The sequence below is a fragment of the Borostomias antarcticus genome (genome assembly GCF_949987555.1).
Source record: "Borostomias antarcticus genome assembly, chromosome: 10".
NCBI classification, from domain to species: Eukaryota; Metazoa; Chordata; class Actinopteri; order Stomiiformes; family Stomiidae; genus Borostomias; species Borostomias antarcticus.
In genome coordinates this window covers 20,699,237-20,720,223 of record NC_140243.1, presented here as the reverse complement: position 1 = coordinate 20,720,223, position 20,987 = coordinate 20,699,237, and the positions used below count along the sequence as shown (strand labels likewise).

Below are 20,987 nucleotides of genomic sequence, written 5' to 3'. Positions count from 1 at the left end.
GTGATAGTAAATGATAACACCCACTTGATTCAAAAACAAACTTTTTTCACAGATTAAAAAAAAAACAAATAGGAAGGACTTGAAATTATGACGGGTGTATAGGTTTACAGATCCCCAGAATTCAAAGACAAGGTACAGTGAGAGTCAGAAACCTGCTCATCTGCACAAGTTCAACTGCTCCTCTGATAATATGGCAGGTATGCCCTGGCAAGCAGGGTCACATTCAGAGAGACCCAGCAAATACAGTTCCATAATTCCAAAGGTTGTTAAATGAGAATGCAATAAGAACAGCATATTCTTATTCACAACAGAACATTCCCTAGGTTTGTTTAGTACCTTTCTTGGTTGTACTAAAAAAAACCTAGAGGACAAATGACCACACCTCAGGAGTGTTTCAGACCACTCAATAATTTCTAGAAACCTCCCTTACATAGAAATCAACATATTGCATCATGTTCATTGTACATGTGTTTCAGCTAAGTCTTGCTGTCTCAACAATTTCTTCAACTTCTTGAATTTATTTTTGCCTAATCGGTTCTTTTTCATCATTGGGGATTTCCTCTTGTCACCCTTTTTCTCAAATTTACCCCCTTTTTTCTCTGCCTCCCCCTCCGTCTTCGTGACCTTGCTCTTCTTGACCTCGGTCACAGTCTCTCCGTCCACCTTGGCAATCTTTGCCTTTTTCGGTCCACTGGGTTTGTCATTCTTCTCATCTTTCTTTTTCAGAGCGCCTGGTGTTTTCTTGCCCAAGCTCTTGGCAGGTTTGCCATTGGCCTGGGCCTTCTGCGGGACTCCTGCTTTACCAGGAGACTTCTTGGTCTTGTCTTTCCCCACTGATTTAGACGGTTTCTCCTCAGCAGCGGGAGGAACCTCAGTAGCCTCAGAAGGATCTGTTTCCTCCTCTGCACCAGTAAGAAATAGAGTATATCATAATTACAACGAGTTTTCTGAAATGAAACAGAGGTAGGACCTTTAGGAACCATAATGGTGATTTCTGTACCTTTTCCAGCCGTAGCGGTTGGTACCGTGTCTGAGAACTTCTTCAGCTTTGCTACAAAGAAGCCGTCCATGTTGTGAGAGTGAGCGTAGAATCGCCGTGACAGACGCAGGGAGGGATGGAACCGGCGCTCTTTAAATCTAAAATATACAGTTTAAACATTACAGAGTGAAAAAAAAGTAGGCTGTAGAGAGAACAGAATTCAAACAAAAATAGCGTGGTGGTCTTCTAACCCCTTTACCTGGTGAAGCCTTCTTTGCCAAAGTCAAGTCCGGTAGGAACCAGTTTGACGTTTCTTTTCTTCAGGGCATAGTCCACTACCCACTCGTTCTCCTCCACCTGGTGAGACACAATCTTTCCAATTAGGACACCTTTCCTTCCTTCCTAGATCTATATGTGCAATTTAGTATGTAATCACAGATGGTTTTCCCCGTTCAAACACGCAGCCATGACCCAACGCGGTAGTATAATCCAGGCCGTACTGTCAGGACTACTCACCATGATGGAGCAGGTGCAGTACACCAGGTAGCCTCCAGAGGGAGACTTGGCGTTGACCGAGTCGATCGCAGACAGGATCAGCTGCTTCTGGAGTTGGGCTGACCGCTGGATGTCCGCCTCATCCTAACGGTAAGAGAGAAAACAACAAATGATTTAGTCCGATCCTAACCAACTGTGATGGCTGTTTAGGGTCAGAGGTCAGATGGGTTTCACCTTGCTGGTCTTCACAGCAGGGTCCTTGGCGATGACACCTGTTCCTGAACAGGGGGCATCCAGGAGAACTCTGTCAAACCCTCCCATGACCTGCAAATGATACCCAAGAAATTAGCATACAACAGACCTAGGTTCATCACAACATAGCCTAACATTCATTCATTCATTTATTCATTCACATAGCCTAAACAGGAAATTCCATGAGATCATATAGGCCAATTTATGCTTCCTAAGACAAGTACCGTACAACACACCTCACCCAAAAATGTCAGCAATCAGACCCTTTCTGCACTTCATGCTTCGGCTGAGACCAGGCTGAAACACTCAACCAAGCCTCATCTCTATGGTAACTATGCGTGAGCATAGTTTGTTTACAATTTCTGTAATAGAATTTTGGGAACCTTTCATACAGCCAACCAATATTGGTAGAGGGACCAGCATTCACAAATTCAAAAGAATGGATGCTATATTGCTTCACAGCAACATACTAGACAGGCAGGATGAACGTTTCAGCCTTACGGCTATCTCCAGCGTATGCGTGGGAAACAGGAAGTGTGTTCACATACATAAGACAAACGTAATCAAAGTTGAATACATGCAGGTGTGTCCCAGGTAATTGGGTGTGTCCAGACTGGCTAAGTTCTCCACAGAGGCCTGCATAAGATAATGGAATGCAAACATATATATATAAACAGAAATATTATATATAAACAGAGAAAGAGAGAAACTGGTCTGAAAACTGAGAACTGGCCTATCACTTAGACCCATACACAAAATAATAAGGGGATACAGCCACACAATCACACTATGCAACAATCTATGACAGCGTCGCTGACCTCACAAAACTCAGGAGGTGCAAGACAAGTCTGCGACACCAATATCAGACATTTTAAAGTGTCTGATAGCCGCCATTTTGGTGTAAATCATGTCATACGACACTTGCCTTACAAAGTATAAACTGGCCTTCAAGGAGAGAGGCCCTTGTTTTCATGCACTTCAACAGTATCAACAATGCGCCACATCGCTGGATGAGAGGGTCTCATGTGGTCAAGGGGGCGTGGCTCCTACGTCACCTTTGGGAACTGCCTGCCGTCGAGGTTGGAGATGATGGTGTTGGTGACGCCCAGGCGGTGGACGTTTCCCACCACGCTCTTCAGACGCTCGGCGCTGGCGTCGTTGGCCACGATCACCCCGGTGTTCCTCATCAGCTGGGCTAGAGCACACAGGCACACCACACTCAGAACAGAGGAAGAGGAAGAGGGAGAAGGAGAGGAAGAGGAACAAGAAGAAGAGGAAGAAGAAGCAGCAGCAGGAGGAGGAGGAGTGTGTAACTCACCCATATACGTGGTCTTGCCTCCAGGAGCTGAGCTCATGTCCAGCACCGACTCCCCCTCCTGGGGAGAGAGCGCCATGACGGGCAGGAAACTGGACGCTCCCTGCAACATGTAGTGGCCAGCCAGATACTCTGGTGTTGCCCCTGGGAACACACAACAAGGGTTAAAACTGCCCCTGGGAACACACAAGGGTAAAAACTGCCCCTGGGAACACACAAGGGTTAAAACTGCCCCTGGGAACATACAACGAGAGTTAAAACTGCCCTTTTACACAGTAGAAACACATCCTACACAGTACTGTCATGTACACACACTCTGAAGAAGTTGTAGAGTTGCTAAGCACATCGACCATCCGCTAGTGCCGGACAATATGGTTACAAAGAATGCAAAAAATTGAGGTCCGCACTGACAGCTGCTCCAAGGTATATTTATTACTAGAGGACCAAAAAACAATGTTTCGACCCAAGGTGGGTACCTGACCTGACCTGACGAAGACCCACCTTGGGTCGAAAACACTGTTTTTTTGTCCTCTAGTAATGTGTACACACTCTCTCAGTCCTTACACAGTACACACTGGCATGTACACACACTCTCTCAACACACTACTAACCTATAGGTACTGAGGAGTCAAAGATGACCAGGCCCACTTTAGACCACTTCCCCAATGGATCCAGATTCACACCTCTGTTGATCAAAGCCTGGGTAGAAAAACACAGGGATTACTTGCTCTGACAAATAGAGTCATGGGCATAACTCGTCCTTTATGATCGCGAAGATGTGATCATATGTGTTGGTTACCTGAGCCAAGTCCCTCCTTCTCGTTTTGAGTGTATTGGTCCTAATGGTGACAGGTCGCTGAATTTCATTGGCTTCCAGGAAATCAATCATCTGCAAAAAAAGAGGAAAAAAACAGAAAAGCATTACAAACTGAAAAACCGCCTATAGAAGTGTTCTTGAATAATTAAAACATAACCACATTATGACATGCATTAACATAACCGTACAAGAATTCTACCACACAAACACACACACCTCTGACAATGGGAAGATGTCCATCAGTTTCTCAATGAGGAAGTGGTTATAGCTGTAGTAAGTGCAGAGGTCCTTCTTGAGGAGGGAGATGTACTCCGCTCTGTCTTTCCCCTCCTCCCTCTTGGTGGAGAAGTGGGTGAGAACGTCCACGTTGTCCTTGATGCGCTGGTGGATCGTCTGCAGGTCTAAGGGCAAGACTCCTACACGCGGAGGTAAGGAAGTAAAGTTTTTTATCTATTTTTATTTAACCTTTATTTAACCAGGTAAAAGAAGCTTGAGCTCAAATAGCTCTTTTTCGAGCAACACCTGACCAAAATGGCAGCACCTTTATATAGCACCTTTCAAGATACACAATCACAAAGTGCTTTACAGTAAAATCGAACATGGTGGCAGACAATTAAAACACCCGCATACTGATTAAGACAAGTGCGACATAACCAAGTAGAATAAAGCAAATACAGAATGAAGAGAGCGTCAGTCACTGGTAAAATAAGGTGGACCTCCATGACGGCCTCCATCTATACCAGAATCTGGATTTCTGTTTATTTTGTATGTATTGTAAATTTGTAACAAGTCTCAATTGTGTTATTTATCCTCTGAAGCTGCAATTTCCCAGCAGGGATCAGAAAAGTAGCGACTAACTGACGGACTCACCCTCTTTTTCCTTCTCCTCTGCTCCAGGTAACTTGAATGCGTCCATGTAGTCAATGTTGGCCTGAACAGTGTCTTCCTCATCCACATCTTTATCTCCACTCTTCCCCTCTTCATCATCGTCGTCGTCATCATCATCACTCTCCTGGGCCATGGCTTCCTCCATCTTCTTCTGCTTCCTAGCGGCACGCTCGATAGGTAGCAGCTGATCAGAGGGAAATTTATATTTTTTAAAAAGGGTAAGATATAGGCGGCAGATAATCCAGAAGAAATTGGGTTAATTTCAGTGTAACATACTTCCTCTCCATCACTGTCCCCTTCTGATGCTTCCTCTCCTCCGCTACTGTCATCCACTGCACCATAATCATCCACCAGTTCTTCATCATCATCATCATCTTCCAACCCGGCCCCAATTCCTTCTTTGGCTCCCTTCACGGCTTCCTTCTTGCCACCCTCTTCTTCCTCCTCCTCATCTTCCTCGTTCTCCCATTGGCTATCGCTGTCATCCTCTTCTTCCTCAAGCTTGCGCTTCCTCTGGGCTGGTTTCAGCCATTCACTGTTCTCATCGGTGAATCCTGGTGAATCAATCAAATCGAAGCTTTATTTGTATAGCGCATTTCATACCCAGAGGCAACACAATGCGCTTTACAGAGAACAAGGGAGGTGGGCATAGGTCCCACCCCTACATATATCAGAGGGAAGCAAAAAACCAACGGAGAAACAAAGCAAGGAGAGCGGACCATGAAACAGGTTGATCTCATATGAACACAAAAGAACAAAGGACAGATGAACCTTGTTTACCTTTCTTCAGTTGCTCCCCCTTCACATCTTTTTCTGGCTTTTTGGGAACTTGAGTTCTCTTCACAGCACTGAAAAAAACATTATCAGGCAGATAATGAATAAATAAATCAGTAGAGGGAAATATTTTTGAGTGCAGTGATAGGAACAAGCCTCTCCAAACCCTTACCGTTTCCTAGCCCTGCTTGACAGACGTTTGGGTGTGGTGTCCTCTGTAGATAGAAAGACAACATCATAAATTATAGGTCCATGGGACTTGGTCATGAAAAAGTGACTAACCTAGAGTTTTGTTAACCATAGAACTCAGCGGTAAACAAATGTAAATACAGTTCAATCAATCAATCAATCAAGTTGGATTTATATAGCGCCCTTCATGATACCCAGAGTGCTTTACAGAGTCCAGTATTCATTCAGACACAGTGGCTACATCAGTAGCCACAGCTGCCCTGGGGCAGACTGACAGAAGCGTGGCTTCTGCGCCTACGGCCCCTCCGACCACCACCAACATTCATTCACATTCATACGTTGCATGTCTTTATGATGGGGGAAGCCGGAGTACCCGGAGGGAACCCACACAGGCACGGGGAGAACATGCAAACTCCACACAGGAACCCAGGACCTTCTTGCTGTGAGGCGACACTGCTAACCACTGAGCCACCGTGCTGCCCACGCTGTTAACGGAGACGGTGTTGGTTGTTCTCACCATCTGGCAGGAACTTTGCCAGTTCTGTCTCCGCTCCCTTCTGCTTCCTAGACTTCCTTCCTGGTCCTCGCTTCACCTTATTGGTGGGATCCAACTTTCTCCCCATGACTGACACCTACACAGGTACCCTAGAAAGAAGATGGACATGAACTATACAGAACATAAGATACATCATGCACACTCAATGACATGCAAGCTAGTCAGTGCATTACTGCTCAATGCATATCTAGCTAGATAGCTTAGCTAATTGATTATACACAAACTACCTGCACCAAAACGTATATTCAAGTTGTTAGCTATCAATTAACAATGGCTAGCTAGATCCTATGGACTTCTTCAGTTGATCAGAGACCACAGAAATGAGTCAGAATTGAGTTTTTTAGACATCGTTCAACAGCATCTCACTTTATGATGAATACTTTAACATGGACGAGGCAATGCTGACATTTGCACTGAGAACTGCTTGAATAACTTAGCTAACGTTGGTTTGCTAATGTTAACTAGCGTTAGTTAGCTACAGCTAACGTTTGGCAAGGTAAGTCAGCTAACTACCTAGCTAACGGCTAAATACGTGAATCAAAATAGATAAGATAGCCAGTAGGCGTTTTAATCTAAAGTCAATGCACAATTTATGACACTCGTTCCACAAAAATCTTCTAGATACTCACCCTTGCAAAATGTGTCAACTTTCAAGATCTCAGTGAACAGAGACTCAATATTCGCACATGTGATATTTTTCTCAACACGTTGATCAACGGAGGAACTAGGCATGAACTTCCGGCGCATGAGATTAGCGAAATGATGACATATGCACATGCACGCGCGCATTGACTCAACAAACACCGATGTGTGCACACGCGCACATTTCCACGACTCCTCAGTGCTACGCACTATTCATGCGCCCGTCTGTACCACAAGCATGGCAGCTCAGAGCGGCGACAAGCGTGGTCTTGAACATTTAGACGAATATGAACCAAAACCAGCCAAACATCTCCGCAGTCTCCACGATCGCATGTCAGAGAGGCGCCTAGTAGTCATCCTAGAAGGAGCAACGCTAGAAACCGTGAAGGTAAGAGGATAATGCTCGGACACCGGTGTGTTAGAAATGACTGTGCCTTCTGGACTTCCTGTAAACAACAAGATTGCTACTTATATTGTATATCAGTAGTCTTACTGAATGAACCACACCAAACTACCGGTCTAAAGCTGTAGTCACAGAATACATTCTGAATGGAGAGTCGTGTGTACTTCTCCCCTCCAGGCTGGCAAAACGTTTGAGCTGCTGAATTGTGACCAACACAAGGGCATGATCATCAAGAGTGGCAGGGACCCTGGAAAGATCCGACCTGATATCACACATCAGGTAATTAACCCCAAACAGCTCCAGAGGTGACGCCTATTTATCAATCAAGGATTAATGTCCCATCTGACGTGCTGTTGTCATAACCACCAGTGTTTGCTGATGCTGATGGACAGTCCGCTGAACAGGGCCGGCATGCTGCAGGTCTACATCCACACAGAGAGGAACGCCCTGATAGAAATAAACCCCCAGACGCGCATCCCTCGAACCTTCAACCGCTTCTGCGGCCTCATGGGTAAGCCTGCTGCTCCCTGTCCTGCTCATGCCGTTTGTCTGGGATTCGTGCGGACCCGAGGCTGATGACGCCGGGTTCAGGCTGGACGCGAGAGCGCCGCGCAGCACAGTTTCCTTCCGCCGCCCGCGTTGTCCGATGTGACCGTTCACACTGGCTGCGTCGCGCTGCGGGGCTCCGTGGCTGGTGTTGTGCCGAATTCTCACTCCCCCGCAGAAGTTTGAACAGGGATTATTTTGGCAGGGGCACACCGATTTTGGCAACGCCTGCCGAAATCGGAGTCCCCCCCCTCCCCCACAACTTTTTTTTGCCAATACTCACACACTTCAAACTTATTCAGGTGACATCTTTAGGTGCCTGGATGCTACCCTAGAAAGCACACGCTTGTAGTTTGAACAGGGAGCCTTTTGGCAGGGGTACTCCTTTTAATATTGCTCGCCTGAGTATCGACGCCTCTCGGCGCTCTCGCGTCCAGTCTGAACGCGGCGTAGTGCTCTTGTTCGTCCGCTCCTGTCCTCGTCACTTTCTCATTTCCCATCCTCCTCTCTGTCCCCATCTGACCCGGCTGTCTCTGCCTCTCCTAGTCCAGCTCTTGCACAAGCTGAGTGTGAGAGCGGCTGACGGTCCACAGCGGCTGCTGAAGCTGATCAAGAACCCCGTGTCGGATCACCTGCCCCCCGGATGTCCGCGCATCGCCACCTCCTTCTCAGCGGGGGAGGCGGTCTGCGCCAGGACCGTGGTGCCGGAGGAGGGGCCTGCTGCTGTGGTGGTCGGGGCGTTTGCTCACGGAGCGGTGAGTTCTAGTTTTAGTCTGGTTTAGTTTTCTACTTTTTAAATTGATGTGTTTGTGTCAATGTAATGTACGTGTTGATGTGTCTTAACAGCTCCAGGACCATGATGGAAATAAGTGTTTACACTTTCTCATGTTATCCTTTGGATTCTTGTTGTGTCTTAATCCATCAATAAATTCATTCATTCATTCTGGTCCGACTTGTTACTGATTGGTGTCGCAGGGATTCCTGCGAAACCAATGAATTGCCAGGATTTGAGCACCAGATTTTTGCATGAAGTGTCCCAGACCCACAGAGATCTGCAGCATGCAGTAACGTAGTTAGCGTAGCTTATGCATCAGCAAAAGAACTCTCATGGGTCTGGCGTTGAGACTAGTGGTAACATGACCCCACCAAGTCTCCTCTGTTGATGTTAATAGAAGCGTTCTAACCCACCGTATCCCTCCTCTCTCAGGTGAATGTGGACTACACAGAGAAGAACGTTTCCATCAGTAACTACCCGCTCTCTGCCGCCTTGACCTGTGCCAAGATGTGCTCTGCGTTTGAGGAGGTCTGGGGCGTGTTGTGATCAAGCGACCACACTGCTATTCCAGAGGAGATTGGAAACATGGACTCTGAATTTCCTGGACAAAGGGATTGGACAGAAACATAGAGAAACTTGTACTGACTGTCCAGTTCACCTTTGATGTCGTGGGCCATGGATTTGTATGGCTATGGTACTTCTTGCATGAAGAAGAAACAGGCACCACATTATAAATCAAAGGTAATGTCCACTGTATGAGGCAATAGTTTGTTAGGGGAATAGTGTTGAATATAAACTCCCTGCTCCAAATGCATCTGCATTTCTTTTTTATTGACTCTGTTTAAGATGGATGTACAGTGACAATAAACTGTATGATTTAAGTTCTTGTTACACTTGACTAACTTGTGATCATTGAGACAATGTTTGGAGAATGTCTGAAATGGTGTCTTATAAATACAAAGAGGGGGACAAGTCATGTTTTGATGTTACAACGATTTATACACATTAACATTTACAATTACAATCTAATCAAATGCACATGGATTATGTAAAACAAGTAAAATACTATGCAATAAATTGTGAGGGTACAGTGTGGTGGTCTGAACAAGCCCTAAATCTATTACCCAACCGATTACTATCTTCCTACATTAGAGGTCCATACTTGGAGTCCATCTCCAATAGGAAACCTCTCTCTTAGCTGCCCTAGGTTGCTGTACCCTTGTTTTTGAGGTTACGATGGTTTTGGGAATTTTTCGATTTGCTTCTTTTCCCATATTTCCTGTTGGTTTAAGTCTCTGTCCTGCTGTCTTGGGGGATTTATTTTCTGGTTTTGGGGACTTTTTTGGTGATGTAGGTGCAGGTCTCGCTGGTTCAGCACCTCTGCCCCCTCTCTTGGGCCCCTCGCCCACCTTTCTATCTTTTCCCCTTGGTTCTGTTGCCCTCCCGGCTGTTTTGGGTGACCTTCCTGCTGGTTCAGGAGACTTTCCCACTGGTTTTCCTGCACCTGGTTTCACCACTTTTCCTTTTGATTTCAAGTTGTCTTTCCGTCCTGCAGGCTTGGCCTCTCCTTTCGTTCGCTCGGCCTTCTGGGCCGCAGCGTGTCGCACGGCTCTTGTCCTCGCCGTCTTTTCATCAGTCAGTCTCTGGGATAAGAGAGACTTCGGTCAAAACTACATCTAAAATATACACATGCGTGGTAGTGTGATGCAGCTTACTTCTCTATTTCATTTACATAATAGACATTACATTACAGTCATTTAGCTGACGCTTTTATCCAAAGCGACTAACAATAATTGCATTTAACGTAGGAAAAGCCAATGTACTACTACTTGCCAGAACTCACAAGTGCATCTCCTTTCTAAAACAAGTGACTAAGAGCATAATCTAGTGCTGAAGGCAAAGTGCAAGAATAGCAATCTAAAATACAAATACAATAGGTGCTTAAGAGGGAGGATCGTTGTAGGACTTCTTGGAGAGATTAATTTTGAGCCTGCAGCGAAAGATGGGCAGCGACTCTGCTGTCCTGACCTCAGTGGGCAGTTCATTATAGATATTCTAGATAGACTGCGAAACTCATCAGAGAGTATGAAATGCAACAATCAAAGTCTAAAGAAGTTCAGTTTTGTTGAGCTTGAATGACCCAGATGCTCCTGTGGCCTACACCAGCATCTCTTTCCTCACCAGATCTTTCACTGCCAAATTCACCTGGGTGTTCTTCTTGGTGACATTGTAGCCACCAGCAGCCAGGGCCTGCTTGAGTTCTACTATGGAGATGCCCCCCTTGCGCTTGCACTGAGAGACCACCCTGAGGATGAGCTGGGTGACCCGGGGAGAGCCGGACCCGGTCTTGGTGTCCTTGCTCTTAGGGGCAGCCTTTGCCTGAGCCTTGAATAGCCGGACAGGGGTCACTGAATGCCAAATTAAGATACATTTAATTATATTATGCAATATTTTAAGCACCATTGTTGTTCAAACTCAAAGTAAAGCACCATAGTGAATCAAACTTAGCACGTAAATAAATTCAACCATATACGTATAGCCTAATTTACTATGTGAAACTGGTCATTGACTGGGTAACTAGCTGACGTTAGCATAGTAGGCTAAACTATCTATGACTACTTACTTTGTAAAGGCGCGTTCTTGTTTCCTGTGTCATTTTTCTTGTCTTGAATTGCACGTTTCAGTAACTGACCCAAACGTTTCGCCCCTGCCTTTCCTAGGCCTCGTCCGCCTGGGGTTTTAACCGACTTTACTGGCTGTTTCGCCGGTGATTTGTGTCTCGCCCCGGCCTTCCCTACGCCTCGTCCGCCCGCCTCGACCATTTACAAATGTCCTAGCTTGCTTTAATTTACAAAAAACAACAATTTGTTGTTTTTTGTAACGGTTGTTCGAGAAGACTGGAGTGGACCTAATTTTTCGCGGGAAACAGTCAACGTTAAAGGAGTAGTAAAAGGAAAATGCATGTTTAGCCCTGTTTTAAGGTTACTTATGATCATATACAATGGTTCAGATCAAAACGTTGACAAAACTAGCACTTTTGAGAAATTCTGATAATTGCTCTACCATCGTTTTGGTCATACAATGGATGTGGATGGGCACCTTGAAAAATCATTCAAAAACATGGTAAACTCTCGATTTCAAAGACAAGAAGCTCACCGAGGGGGCAATTGGTGTCCGTTGGTGTTCTGACATCAAGTTCGCCGCAAAGTATGAATCCTGTAGGCTTTTATTGATCATTTTATGAAATCCATTGACTTGTATTGAAGCGACCGTTGTAGATTTGTAGATCAATCTGCAGAGGGGATTCAGGAAGCGGAACTACTTACGGTAGCTATTGTTATTGTTTATGTTGCTAGGCTACCTAGTTTGCGGAGGTTTACACAGGTATGTGCTGCGACTAAATAGTTCTATGCTAAATATTTTAAAAAGCCTTTCCAGATGAACTAGAATCTTACTTTATGGCGAATTATATGTCAGAACGCCAACTAACACCTCGGTGAGTTTCTTGTCTTTGAAATTGAGAGTTTAAGATGTTTTTTGAATGATTTTTCACGGTGCCCACCTACATCTATTGTATGACCAAAACGGTGGTAGAGCAATTATCAGAATTTCTCAAAAGTGCTAGTTTTGTCAACGTTTTCATCTGAACCATTGTATATGATCATAACCTTAAAACAGGGCTAAACATGCATTTTCCCTTTACTACTCCTTTAACAACCAATCCCTGAACAAAGTGACGTTTTCAACATTTTAAAAACTTTATTTTGTAAGAACATCAGCAACACACACATTTTGCACACACACACACAATTGCAAGTTCATATTACACCAATAGCCAACATTTGTGCGTTTTTGATAACAAAGATGATCATCTCAAACAAAATAGGGTAGCCTATGCATGGCAGAACCAGAACTTACAGTGATATCCTCAAGGACAAGGGCATTTACTCTCAACACTCACGCGGTGTGGATACGGGGTAATGAACTGGGGTTTGAGGCCTGAACTCAGCATGTCTTTATCACGCGCTGCACGGGATTGTTGGGGCACGTCAGAGGTGTAGGGCAGAGTTGGGAGTTTGCACAGAAGACAGTCACCAGGAAGGAGTGCTCAAAAGGCAAGAACTCATGGTATGGGTCGGAGTAACAGTTGATCTAAAAGATGACGAAAGCATGAAGACATTTTAGACAACTGGGCTATCCAACAAAATATGATGAAGCGTTGTAGGCTATATTATTCTGTAGCTACCTGGGTGAATGAGATGAGGAACAGATGAGTGTGAGAGAGACCTAAGAGAGAGGGATCACCAGGAAGCTGCTTCAGACTTTGATGGTAAGCCTTATAACAGGAAGATGGAGGGGAGAGGTTATATGGCGTTGATTAGTCATACTGCAGCTGACATACCAGCCAGGCAGAGAAAAAAGGAAATAGTAAACCAAAACTCCCTGAAACTGACCTCTAGCGCCATCTGCAGGGAGGAATACTGCATCCACAGCTCCTGCTGTTGTGCTGGTGAGAACGCCTCTACTCTGGGTCCCTCGGTCGCGCTCAGATACTGATCCCACACACACTCTCCCACGGTCTGGACCATCTCACTCTGAGAATGGACTTCAAGAATGGGAAAAAAAGGGGTTAGCAACACACACATGCACACACACACACACACACACACATACATTTAGCAGGCACTCTTATCCAAAGCGACTGAACCGACTGTATATCTATCTATCTATCTATCTATCTATCTATCTATCTATCTATCTATCTATCTCTCTGGATGGATAGATGGATAGATAGATATGTAGATAGATAGATAGATAGGTAGATAGATAGATAGATAGGTAGAAAGATAGATAGGTAGGTAGAAAGATAGATAGATAGATAGATTGATAGATAGATAGATAGATAGATAGGTAGATAGATAGATAGGTAGAAAGATAGATAGGTAGGTAGAAAGATAGATAGATAGATAGATAGATAGATAGATAGATAGATAGATAGATAGATAGATAGATAGATAGATAGGAACCACAGTTAGGGTAAGGAACGTGGTGTATTTAGGCGAGGGTGGCCCAGTGGATACAAACCTAGTTATGGGTAAGATATGTGGTTTACATACACACATACGTGCACCAACAGTAGGGTATCAGTGAGAAACCGTCGGGGATAGTTATGCGCTGGAGAGGTCAGTGGGAGACCTCACACAGGTCTCCAGAGTTACAGAATGAAAACTGAAAATGAATATTGATCATTAGTGTAGTGAGACGTTGGCCTTACTGTCTGGTAAAAGGAGATGAAGCATGTCTTTGGCAATCAGAGACCCCAGAACCCCATAGTTGACGGCCCGGGGGTAGGAGGGATGGAACAGAGGGGGCACAAACATTCCCATGGGTAAGATCATATCCTCACCTGTAGGGAAGCACAATATATCGGCAGTTATATCGGTATCGGCCGATGTTAGTCATTTTTTAACATATCGGTATCAGTCCGATGTGCAAAACAGGGCCGATGTGAACAATTATTTCTGTCTAGCTACATTTGTGTGTGTTGTTTTTGAGAGGAAACTGGTAAATCTATGATTTATAAAATTTTCCAAATGTTTTGGAAATAGAGACAGAATTTACATGCGTTTTTCAGTATGTACAAAATGTGATTATCATAGAAACTTGTTTTTATAAAGAACATAACGACATCGGTAAATATTGGTTATCGGCCATAACAGCAATATTCATGTTATCGGTATCGGCCAAGATTTTCATATCGGTGCACCCCTACTCACCTGAGATATACGGGGTCAGGGACAATCTGGTGGAGAGGTGAGGTAGAGAGAGGTAGAGAGAGGACTGAGAGAGAACGCTTGAGAAAACTCAGGCTAGCGGAATTCCAAGGACAGAGCACACTTTCTCAAATGCAAAATGATCACAACAGTCTCTAACACCAACAACAAAAATGAAAGCCAAAGAACGCACATGTCATCCTCCTCCATCTGGAAGAGCTTGCTGCGTCTCTGCTGCTGGAGGGAGAGCGACTGGAGGTAGTTGGAGAAATAGTCGTGTTCCTTGATTGTCACCTAGAAATAAACAAGGATTTTATTTGATCACAGCAGTATCATGATTACCTTACGCAGGTTACTCAGCGTGTTTCATTGATGGATTTATTGCCGTTAACGTAGCTCTATCAATATACCAGTGTACCTTTGAGAACAGGTGGTTGAGCTCTGAGTCACTGGGGATCGCTCTTTGACTTGAGAGCCTTGGAGTTAGGGACAGAACCTGGAACGATACACATCTTGAATTCCAGGGTTTTGAAACCGTGCAGTTTGTAACGAGATTCAATCACATACTCTGTTTACTTTTTACCTTATTTAAAACAAGCTGACGAGTCTCCTCATCCCTCCACTTCAGACCAACTAGTTTGGACTTTAAGGACGAGAATATATTCAGAACCATCTCCTCTGCCTGTGGGAATACATGTTAGAACTCTTGTTGACTGGAAACTATAATGACTGTTCACGTAACGAGCATCCATTGAAGATGCTTTGTGTGCCCCCCTCACCTCTCTGTGAGCACTCCTTTTGTGTAGAAGGTTTAATAGAACCATGTCGAATACTTTCCTGGTCTCCAGGACACACTGCTTCCAGCAAGGGACATCCTAATGGAGACAGCAGAATGTGATGAACATTAGCCGCCCGCATCTATTCAGCTAACTGAAAAAAGGGTACATTTGTTATAAAAAACTTCAAAAGTTTTTTTGGGGAAAAATCTATTCACCTAACTACAAAAAGGGAATGTTCATAATTGCTCACCTCCCCTGTTTGCCCCACAACTAACGAGAAGTTCTTCTTTATCTCGGCGAATCGGGAGTCCAGAGCAGGGAGGACAGTGCGCAGCAGAGACAGGACCATGTAGGTGTGGACAGTATCTCTGAAGGAGATGACAGAGAAATGAAGATGTTTAATGTGTAACGTTAGTTCACAGAGCTATTATTAATGTAAGAGTGACCCTTGACCCAGACCAAAATAATACAGGCTCATTACTAGATCGTTTAGGTACCTGCCACTCTGTTCAGTCTTGTTCAGCCATTCGTTAATGACGTTGGACATTTGGATGAAATATGGGAGGTTGTGCAGTAGGACATGATCCGATTGGCTGACTGGATGTGGGTGGAAGGCGGCCTGCAGACAGCCCAGCCAATCAATGGCCGGAGCCAGGGTCTGTGTGTGAAATGACAGAGAGACATTGAGTTTAGTTACAGTGGATCAAGGTGAAGGGGAGAGGTGTGTGTCTGGGTGTGTTAGACAGAGAGATAGAGAGAGAGACAGACAGAGAGAGAGACAGAGAGAGACCGTGTGTACCTGTAGCTCTCTGATGGTGATGCGCTGGTAGAGCAGAGAGAGAGAGAGACAGACAGAGAGAGAGACAGAGAGAGAGATAGAGAGAGAGACAGACAGAGAGAGAGACCGACAGAGAGAGAGAGAGAGAGAGACCGTGTGTACCTGCAGCTCTCTGATGGTGATGCGCTGGTAGAGCAGAGAGAGAGAGAGACAGACAGAGAGAGAGACAGAGAGACAGACAGAGAGAGAGACAGACAGAGAGAGAGACAGAGAGAGAGAGATAGAGAGAGAGACAGACAGAGAGAGAGACAGAGAGAGAGACAGACAGAGAGAGAGACAGACAGGGAGAGAGACAGACAGAGACAGAGAGAGACCGTGTGTACCTGCAGCTCTCTGATGGTGATGCGCTGGTAGAGCAGACCCTGGATCAGCCGGTAGGACTGTGGGGCGGCGCGCACGGCCAGCTGAGAGGAGAGAGCGAGGAACCGGCCCACATGAGGCATGCTGCTGGACAGGTCCGAACCCAGCAGAGCCAGGTACTTCTGACACAGCGCCAGGAACAGACGCACCATCTTCGGGGGGGGGGGGGGGGTAGAAACGGCAGTGTTGAGTGACATGTCATTAAATGGTAAATGGACTGCACTTATATAGCGCTTTTCCACCTTAGCGCACTCAAAGAGCTTTACAATGGTCTCTCATTCACCCACACACATTCACACACCAATGGCGGTAGCTGCCATGCAAGGTGCTAACCTGCTCATTGGGAGCAATTTGGGGTTAGGTGTCTTGCTCAAGGACACTTCGACATGCGGACAGTCGGAGCTGGGATTCGAACCACTGATCCTTCGATCATTGAACGACCCGCTCTACCAACTGAGCTACAGCCGACCCCCAATCCCATTAGAGATATAACGGTATCAAAATATATCACGATCATAGTGACCAAAATTATCACAGTTATCAGTATTATCGCAGTATTATAAAATGTGCAGAAAATGTTCTATTGAAAATTCTATTCTATTTTATATTGAAAACCACAGATAAAATTAGCAGCACTATTCACTTTTTGTTTGCATAAACTTTAAAATAATGTGTCTTGGAGACTGCTTCTAGCTTTGGTTGATGCTGGACAGTATTTACAGTGAGCTTTCCAAAGTGCAGAAATCAAACACGGTTTTAATGATAATTTTATCATGATAAATTTTATAAAATTTTAACGTGGTTTATCACTATACCGGTTATTGTTCCATCCCTACATGTCATAAAGGAGGCGTTCCTACTCCTAGTCCAACCTTAGCGTGAGCTCTGGAATGCTGTCCCTCGCTGTTCCACTGAATGGGAATCTGAAAGTCCGGCTGGTCAATCTGTCAAAAAAGAGATCAATTTTAGTAAATTTCAACCAATACCCTTGTGATTTTTGGTCACTACATCAGCGATCATCACATTCTGTGGCACCACAAACGAGTGGCCGGTCTCCCTCCGCTCCGGTCTCGTTGACCTGTATGTATCTACTGTCCCCCCCGGCGCGAGCGGCGTTGTGGGCGGAGTCGTTGGCGGAGTCCTTGCCCACGTAGAGGCTGAAGAAGGGGAAGGTGGCGTAGTCCCTCATCAGCCGGGAGAGGGTGGAGTTGAAGTCTGTCTGGTTCCTCTGCCCGGAGACCGCCCATCCCCCTAGCTACAGGAGGAGGGAGGGAGGGAGAGGAGAGGAGAGGAGAGGAGAGGAGAGGAGAGGAGAGGAGAGGAGAAGAGAAGAGAAGAGAAGAGAAGAGAAGAGAAGAGAAGAGAGGAGAGGAGAGGAGAGGAGAGGAGAGGAGAGGAGAGGAGAGGAGAGGAGAGGAGAGGAGAGTGTCGGTGAGAACGAGGCACAAGTGAATGGACTTGCGGAGAAGAGATTCCCTCCCTACCAGCATAGCTCGATTGTAATAGATAAATTCAAATTAGTGTATTCTCTGCTCAAGACATTATCATAGGAAATCTGCACTGTGAATCCTGTCTTATAAAGAGAGAAGCTGTCCTCTGTTTCTTGCCCTGACCCCTCTATCCCCAGGCCTAAACAGTCCTTTATGTCAGGAGACCTCACAAGGGGTCACCTCCTCCCAGCTAGACAAACTCGTGAACTATTTGGAATAAAAGTAACCAGCTTGGACTTGCAAAGATGAACCTCGGCATTCTCGACTACTCTTTTCTGAATTATTAGAATAAATCTATAACAGCACTCAAATGCACCTCACTGCATGACAGATGTACCCAAACAGCTCAAACTGCTCTGAGAGTACTTCACTGAAATCAATGACACGCACGCACGCACGCACACACACACACACACTAGAACCCGGTGTCAGAACCTGGTGTATGAGCGTGAGGAAGGGCTGGGCCCCGGCTCGCTCCCTGTGTTCCGTGTCCATGCAGGAGCGGTAGAACCCGCGGGCTTTCTGCACGGCAGAACCTCTGAGCCTGGGCTGGTCCTTGGACTCTGACGGACACGACCACATCTCCGTTTCAAACTCAAAAGTGTACTCAACACACAAATATTAAGTTCAAGTGACTCAACACTAATGTAACAGAGCGCTCCGTGTTTTGTGTGTGTAGAGGATGTTCTGGTTTATAAACAAACCCCTCGTACCTAGAATCTCCCTCAGGGACTGCAGCAGGGCAGTCTGTCTGTCTGTCTCTCTCTCCTTTCTTCCTGTCCCTCGCCTGTCCCTCTGTCCCTGTGGGTGTTGGGGGAGGCCCTTGCCTCTCTGCCTCCCCCTGCTAGACAGGGAGCCTCCCCCTGACCCACAGGTGAACAGGAAGTAGTCACAAGGCTGGGCGAAGGGGTCGACAGACCCGGATAGGCGGGCGGCGGCCTCCAGGCAAGCCGGCGAGGGGCACGGGGGAGGGGCTAAAGAGAGAGAACAGGTGAGGGCGTGTGAGAGAGGTCGACCGTGTGTGTGTGTGTGTGTGTGTGTGTGTGTACCTGTGTCAGCCCGTTTGATCCAAGCCGGGAGGTAGCGCAGAGAGCAGAGGAGCAGGCCTGAGACCAGGCCCAACCCCAGGAGGAGCAGGAGGAGTCTGTGATGGCGCGTTCTCTCCCGGGGTTTCACCTCCTCCTCCAGCTGGGGGTCAGACTGGGAGGGGGGCGGAGCCTGGAGCTCAGACTGGGAGGGGGGCGGAGCCTGGAGCTGGAGCTCAGACTGGGAGGGGGGCGGAGCCTTGAGCTCAGACTGGGAGGGAGGCGGAGCCTGGAGCTGGGGGTTGATCTGGGGTCCAGGGGGGGGCTGGGGCTGGGTCTCTCTCTGGGAGACAGACTGGGGCTGGGTCTCTCTCTGGGAGACAGACTGGGGCTGGGTCTCTCTCTGGGAGACAGACTGTGGCTGGGTCTCTCTCTGGGAGACAGACTGGGGCTGGGTCTCTCTCTGGGAGACAGACTGTGGCTGGGTCTCTCTCTGGGAGAGAGACTGTGGCTGGGTCTCTCTCTGGGAGAGAGACTGGGGCTGGGTCTCTCTCTGGGAGACAGACTGTGGCTGGGTCTCTCTCTGGGAGACAGACTGGGGCTGGGTCTCTCTCTGGGAGACAGACTGTGGCTGGGTCTCTCTCTGGGAGACAGACTGGGGCTGGGTCTCTCTCTGGGAGACAGACTGTGGCTGGGTCTCTCTCTGGGAGAGAGACTGTGGCTGGGTCTCTCTCTGGGAGACAGACTGGGGCTGAACCTGGGCCTGCATCGAGACACAAGAAGCTCCATGTCACTATAGACACTCTTTTCTTTAGTTCCATCAAAGTTTGTATTCAAACACAACCTGTTCTAACATGGCAGTAGCAGTTCTGCCCTCATAATTTCCTTGTAACCGATTCTGTTCAAATTCAATTTCACAACATATTTGCTCACAATCTAAGAAAAATATGATTATTCCAAGGTATTTAATTTCCATGGCCGCTTCATGGATTTCCAATAATCCAAAGCAAGGCAGAGTTGAGTCTGTATAGTGTATTTATAAATGAGGCCCATAGATGAATAACCATATAACCGTCTATGTTGTTGCGTGAATGATATACATCACTTGCAGTGTATTCTAGCATATTCTATGTAGTGATATGCATTTAACCCTCTTTTAATGTAAAAACTAGAAGATACTGAGATGAAAAAACAGTAACACAACGGTAAAGGTACATGGCACTTATATGGTTCTTCGTCTGTAGGCTTCAGTTGTCTACAGTACCACTTGGAATTAGACTTAAACTTAACACCACCCAGGTTCACTGGGAGGCTCCTTCCTACCTGAGGCTCCAGCTGCTTCCCACTCATGGTCCTTGTAGTTTTTCCTTGTCCTTGTAGTTCTTTTTCTCTCTATTTCTGCCTGAAACTTGTAGCATCCGCTGGTATTTTTCCTCTTTGATGTTGTCACCCCACGTGCAGCCTCCTCCCTCTATCTCTCTCTCCACCTGATAGAGGCCATCAACTCTCTCTCTCTCTTTTCATCACTCACTTCTCTCCTCTGACGTTCAGATAACAGAGGGACTCTGCACGACTGGCCATCCTTTTCTGAACCCACTTTAACTTTCACCTCCATTACAATTCTGGTCATTTAGTCTGCAGACAACAGAGCTATTAACTCCAGCCACAGGAACATAAACATTGTCCCACTGCAGGGACAGGAGAGAAGCATTTCTAGGGGAGACAGACAGACAGACACACACGCACCGCAAATGCACAAACACGCAAGTCCACGGCCGGCGCTATCAGCGCCCCACAGGGCTGAGATGAGCTGATAGAGCGTTGGACGTCACGACTCTGGGGGGGGGGGGGCACGGGGGTTAAGATGTGACAGCAGTCTGACAACGCTACGCAGAGGAACAGTTTGTATTGCTTTGTTTTGACATTGCATAAATGCTAGGGTATGCTGTTCTACTGTTCTTACATAATGCTGTTCTTGCATAATGCTCTTGAAAAACAGACGGCTCTATCACTATTAACTTCCACAGCAAAAAAAAGACAGCAAAGCTTTTGGCAATTAGCAATTTGTTTTTATTTTTGAGTACAGTAAA

At 46.2% G+C, this 20,987-nt stretch overlaps 3 protein-coding genes across 3 annotated transcripts; 1 reads left to right on the top strand and 2 right to left on the bottom strand.

The window, feature by feature from the left end:
• Window positions 1-79: 79 nt before the first annotated feature.
• Window positions 80-6,965, bottom strand: nop2 (NOP2 nucleolar protein homolog (yeast)). The gene is made up of 16 exons (XM_084445060.1): window positions 6,895-6,965; window positions 6,227-6,354; window positions 5,693-5,735; window positions 5,527-5,594; window positions 5,023-5,300; window positions 4,729-4,930; window positions 4,075-4,274; window positions 3,841-3,930; window positions 3,653-3,740; window positions 3,045-3,185; window positions 2,782-2,921; window positions 1,709-1,798; window positions 1,496-1,618; window positions 1,239-1,336; window positions 1,001-1,137; window positions 80-902 (listed from the first exon to the last, which is right to left on the bottom strand). The coding sequence occupies exons 2-16, from the start codon at window positions 6,330-6,332 to the stop codon at window positions 457-459; spliced, it is 2,250 nt and encodes a 749-aa protein (XP_084301186.1). The 5' UTR covers window positions 6,333-6,354; window positions 6,895-6,965; the 3' UTR covers window positions 80-456.
• A 180-nt stretch (window positions 6,966-7,145) lies between these two features.
• emg1 (EMG1 N1-specific pseudouridine methyltransferase) lies at window positions 7,146-9,627 on the top strand (the record flags this gene model as incomplete). The annotated part of the gene is made up of 5 exons (XM_084445072.1): window positions 7,146-7,295; window positions 7,488-7,589; window positions 7,680-7,821; window positions 8,403-8,611; window positions 9,064-9,627. The coding sequence occupies 5 exons, from the start codon at window positions 7,146-7,148 to the stop codon at window positions 9,175-9,177; spliced, it is 717 nt and encodes a 238-aa protein (XP_084301198.1). The 3' UTR covers window positions 9,178-9,627.
• Window positions 9,628-12,636: 3,009 nt separating this feature from the next.
• kel (Kell metallo-endopeptidase (Kell blood group)) lies at window positions 12,637-20,247 on the bottom strand (the record flags this gene model as incomplete). Its single annotated transcript, XM_084444613.1, has 16 exons — window positions 12,637-12,783; window positions 12,878-12,967; window positions 13,086-13,237; window positions 13,907-14,038; window positions 14,409-14,434; window positions 14,599-14,699; window positions 15,185-15,280; window positions 15,435-15,552; window positions 15,682-15,842; window positions 16,346-16,534; window positions 17,255-17,326; window positions 17,461-17,637; window positions 18,308-18,416; window positions 18,660-18,846; window positions 18,922-19,060; window positions 20,221-20,247. The coding sequence occupies 16 exons, from the start codon at window positions 20,245-20,247 to the stop codon at window positions 12,637-12,639; spliced, it is 1,923 nt and encodes a 640-aa protein (XP_084300739.1).
• Window positions 20,248-20,987: the final 740 nt, after the last annotated feature.